This window comes from Artibeus jamaicensis, unplaced genomic scaffold (genome assembly GCF_021234435.1).
Source record: "Artibeus jamaicensis isolate MK-2021 breed Jamaican fruit bat unplaced genomic scaffold, CSHL_Jam_final scaffold_614, whole genome shotgun sequence".
Taxonomy (NCBI): Eukaryota; Metazoa; Chordata; class Mammalia; order Chiroptera; family Phyllostomidae; genus Artibeus; species Artibeus jamaicensis.
Window position 1 is genome coordinate 5,717,144 of NW_026522050.1, and position 4,780 is coordinate 5,721,923.

General features: G+C 35.9%; 1 protein-coding gene across 1 annotated transcript; it reads right to left on the reverse strand.

The window, feature by feature from the left end:
- Window positions 1-3,266: 3,266 nt before the first annotated feature.
- On the reverse strand, window positions 3,267-4,211 carry LOC128626522 (olfactory receptor 5B2-like). The gene has a single exon (XM_053659187.1). It carries the CDS (start codon window positions 4,209-4,211, stop codon window positions 3,267-3,269), a length of 945 nt encoding a protein of 314 aa, XP_053515162.1.
- Between the last annotated feature and the right edge of the window lie 569 nt (window positions 4,212-4,780).

Below are 4,780 nucleotides of genomic sequence, written 5' to 3' on the forward strand. Positions count from 1 at the left end.
GACTCTTATTTTAAAGTCAATCCACATAATTTTTATCTTATGGTGCTTTTCCTGACTATGGTCACAGGCTCATACCCAATCCCAGGGTAAGGCCTCTTATCTTTTGCCTAGGTTAAGGCATACTAACAAGTGTTAATATTCAGATGAATAAATGATCACCAGATGGGTTCAGTGTCTGTGGATGGTGCATCTAAAAAGATGTCACATTGAGTCATGTTGGGATTTCCAAAGCCAGTGCATGGGGATGTGGAATTATAGAGAGAGGGAGCACTCTGGGAATTTCCCCTGTGAGAGCATCTATAGCCCCTCTTCCCACTTTCCCAGGAGACAAGCAATTAAACTGCCCATGGGGACATGCTGGTTATTTTCATTGTTTTTTACACCTGTGTTTTTCTCTTGTTTTTTCTATCTTTTTTTTTATCAATTTATAACTAACGCATAATTTACATACTGGAATATCCACAATTTCATGTATAGTTCTAAGAATTTTGTCCAGTTGGTATTCAAGTAACCACTAGCACTTACACGAACAAATTCCTATGATTTTTGCTAAAACTTTTCTCCCATCCACTGCCAATCACAAGCAGTGAACAATTTTGTCCAACTAATTTTGCATTTGTAAGAATGTCCTTAACTGTAATCCTAGAGTAAGTACTCTTTGAGTTTGTCTTTGACTTAGCATTTGAGGTCCATCCACAGTATTACCTGTTTCATAGTGAAATATTTTTATTGCAGCACTATTCTTTTATATCGATATTACAATTCATTTATCTTATTCCTCAGCTCCCACCATCTCTCCCACCTAAAGCAGGAGGAGAAAAATGGAGAAACACTTGTTAAATCCCCCATACAGAAGCACAGGCTCACTAACACATTGAGACTTGATTACAAGATTATACACTGTTTCCTCTCCCCCACACCACACACCACATTACTTGAAGACTATTTACAGGAGTTACTTTTACTTGGTACATCATAACTACATATTCTGAAAGAAAATTAGAGGGCATACCAAAAAGAAGAAACACAATTTGAAGAGACATTTGAAGTAGACTTCATAAGGACATTAGAATTATTCACACCAGGAATTTAAAATAACTATGATTAATATGCTAAGCGCTGTAACTGATAAAGTAGACAGCATGCGAGGACAGATGGGCAATGTAACCAAAGAGCTAGAAATCACATTAAAGAAGTGCTAGCCTGACACTACTAAACTTACACTCTTATTATAAAGCTACATAATCAAGACAATGTGATATTGGTGAAAGAATATGTGCATAGATCAGTGGACTAGAACAGAGCTAAAAAATAGACCTATATAAGAATGGTCAACTGAAGTTTGACAAAGGAGCAAAGCTGTGCAATAAATTAGCACCACTGCTTTTCAATAAATGATGCTGGACAACTGGATGTCCACATGCAAAAAAAAAAAAGCTTATCTACACACAACCCTCACATGCTTCATAAACGCTAACTTAAAAAATGTATCATAGACCTAAAAGTAAATTATAAAACTATAAAACAGGTAAAAAAAATCTAGATGATCTTTGATATGGTGATGACTTTATAGATACACCAAAGGCACAATGTATGAAAGAAATAATTAATAATTTAGACTTCATTAATATTAAAAAGTTCTCTGTGGAAAAACACAATCAAGTGAATAGGAAAACAAACCTCAAACTTGGAGAAAATATTTGCAAATGACATATCTGATAATGGACTGTCATCTTTAATACACAAAGAACTCTTAAAACTTAACAATAAAAAACAAACAAACAACTTGGTACAAAACAGGCCCGAGACTGTAACAAATACTTCACCAAAGAAGATATACAGAAGACAAATAAGAATTTAAAAAGCTTACCCACATTATATTCCCCCTGATCACGGAAATGCAAATTAAAACAACAATGAGATATTACTATATACCTACTAAATGTCCAAAATTCAGAACACTGGCAATACCATATACTGGTGAGGATGTGCAACAAAAGGAATTTTCATTCATTATTGGTGGGAATGCAAAATGGAACCACCACATTGGAAGACAGTTGGAGGTTTCTTGAAAAACTAGCCATACTCTTATCATAGAACCCAGCAATCATTTTCCTTGGTATTTACCCAAATGAACTGAAAATTTACATTTATACAAAAACCTGAAGGTGAATGTTTACAGCACCTTTCTTCATAATCTCCCAAACTGGAGGCAATCAAGATGTTCTTCATTGGATCAATGGATAAATAAACTGTGGTACAATTATTTAGTACTAAAAAGAAAGGATCTATCAAGTCATGAAAACACACAGAGGAACTTTAAATGTTGATTCCTATATGAGAGAAACCAATCCTAGAAGCCTACATACTGTATGATTCCGACTACATGACATTCTGGTAAAGGTAAAACTACAGACATGGCCAAAAGGTCATTAGTTGCCAAGGGTTTGGGGAGCAAAGGCTGACTAGATGGAACATAGAGAATGTTTACAGCAGTGAAAATACTCTGTGTGACATTATACTGATAGATTCAATTCATTACACATTTATTCAAAACCATAGCATGTACAAAACCAAGAAACAACCATGAGGTTAGCTAAGAAATTTGTGTCATTGTTACATTCTTTTGTAAACTGTAATGTGAACATGATTCTACAAAATGACTCAGTCAAGACAGAAACGTTAATTCATTTAGGATATGATATTTATATGTTTCTCAATAAAACATGCCAAAAGAGGACATACTTTTATTTCAAAGTACATGATTCTTTTCTCCTATTCAGAACGTTAGAGTTGTTATTCAACAAAAAAATAATTGACTGCACAAAACTTACGTATAATATTTTCATTAACTTCTTATTTTAATTAAAAACTAGCAACACTCTGTTTACCTCTGACAAATTTCCTACCCCAATGTGAGTGCCCACATGGTGCACAAATGTGTGCTCTTGTTCATCAGCTCATTTGTGCCCCAGTTTAACAGGTATGTTTGCATTGGCATGTGGTAGAGAAAATGTAAGTGGAACAAGTAAACAAATCAAATACTAGTAATATTTGACAAGCAAGTCCCAAAATTTCAAATGCTTTCCCTTAACCATCCCCATTCAGGTATTATATTTCTGAATATATTTTCTTTTACTAGACAAAAACTTTTGAAAAGATAAGGATGTCATCTCAGGAACTAAAGGCAATGAGGCTTCGAAAGTAAATTATTGGTGGGAAAAGTCTGAGAGACATTAAACAATGTTATTGTGCATACTGCAAGGTCAAAATCCCAACCCTGTCGTAAAATGTGTCTTCTCAACCACCTTCTTGAATGCACTCTTGACCTCCTTGTTCCTCAGGCTGTAGACCACTGGGTTCAGCATAGGGATGACCATAGAATAGAACACAGAAGCTGTCCTGTCTGTGTCCATGGAATGATTGGAGCTGGGCTGTAAGTACATAAAGATGACTGTTCCATAGAATATGGAAACTGTAGTGAGGTGAGATGCACAAGTAGACAAAGCCTTCTGGTGCCCCTGAGCTGAGTGCATCTTCAAAACAGTAACCATTATTAATAGGTAAGAAATTAATATAACCAGGAGAGCAAAGAAGACATTAAAGCTTGCCAGAAAAACAAGAAACACTTCACTCATGTGTGTATCTGAGCAAGAGAGAGCCATGACAGCTGGAACATCACAGAAAAAGTGATGAACCACATTAGACTTACAAAAGACAAGGCTGAATATGTGCCCAACTGGGAAAGAAGCATTGAGGAATCCACAGATATAGGAGCCTATGACCAGACGTGCACACACACTTGTCGTCATGGTGGTGGTGTAATGGAGGGGTTTACATACTGCTGCACAGCGGTCATAGGCCATGGATGCCAAGAGGTAATTTTCCACAGTGGCAAAGGCTACTAAAAAGAACATCTGAGAAGCACATGCATTGTAGGATATTACCTTACTGCCTATAAGTAACCCAGCCATGGCTTTGGGAGTGACAGCTGAGGAGTAAGCAAAGTCCACCAGAGACAGGTTACTGAGGAAAAAGTACATGGGAGTGTGCAGACAAGAGTCCAAGAGAATCAACACGATCATCCCTAGGTTCCCAACCACACTGATGAGATAGATGAGAGTGAACATGATAAAGAAGGGGACCTGGAGTTCTGGGGCATTGGTAAGCCCAAGGAGGATGAAGTGTGTTACTTCCGTCCTGTTCTCCATCAGTGCTGTTTGGGAATCATGATATGTCCTGTAACAGTGAGAAATAAAGGAAAACAGTGACCAGAAAAAAGAAAATTGCAGTGAAATTAAAATGTATAAATACCATGTGCATTAGTTCATTAATAATATGTACTTCAAAATTATCTTGATCTAACATTAAGAGCTTTGCATATAAATATGTGTATACAACAGGTAATATTATAATTTTTATTTAACATTAAAATTAAGAATCTGAGAGATTAAGCGATATTCTACAGTTATACAACTGGCATGAAGAAGATTTAAGACTCAAGGCTGAAAAGTGGTTTGAACCCAATCAAATTCTGTGTGCAGTTAGCTGCCCTGCTCTCAGGATATTTAAACATGCCAATAATGATAAAAATAATAGCATGGGGAAAAGGTTGAACTACAGTTGAATCTTGTTAATTCATTTAGTTTCCTTTGTAGTTTAACAAATGGTCACTTCACTCTTATGCTTTTGTTCAACCTCCAGTAAGAGACAAATTAATAATGCACAAGATGAGTTTACAACCCTATCCAATCATTTATTTTGTTTTTAATTCATCTTC

Coding starts and splice junctions, on each gene's coding strand:
- LOC128626522 (XM_053659187.1), bottom strand. CDS start 4,211: ATGGAGAACAGGACGGAAGTAACACACTTCATCCTCCTTGGGCTTACC.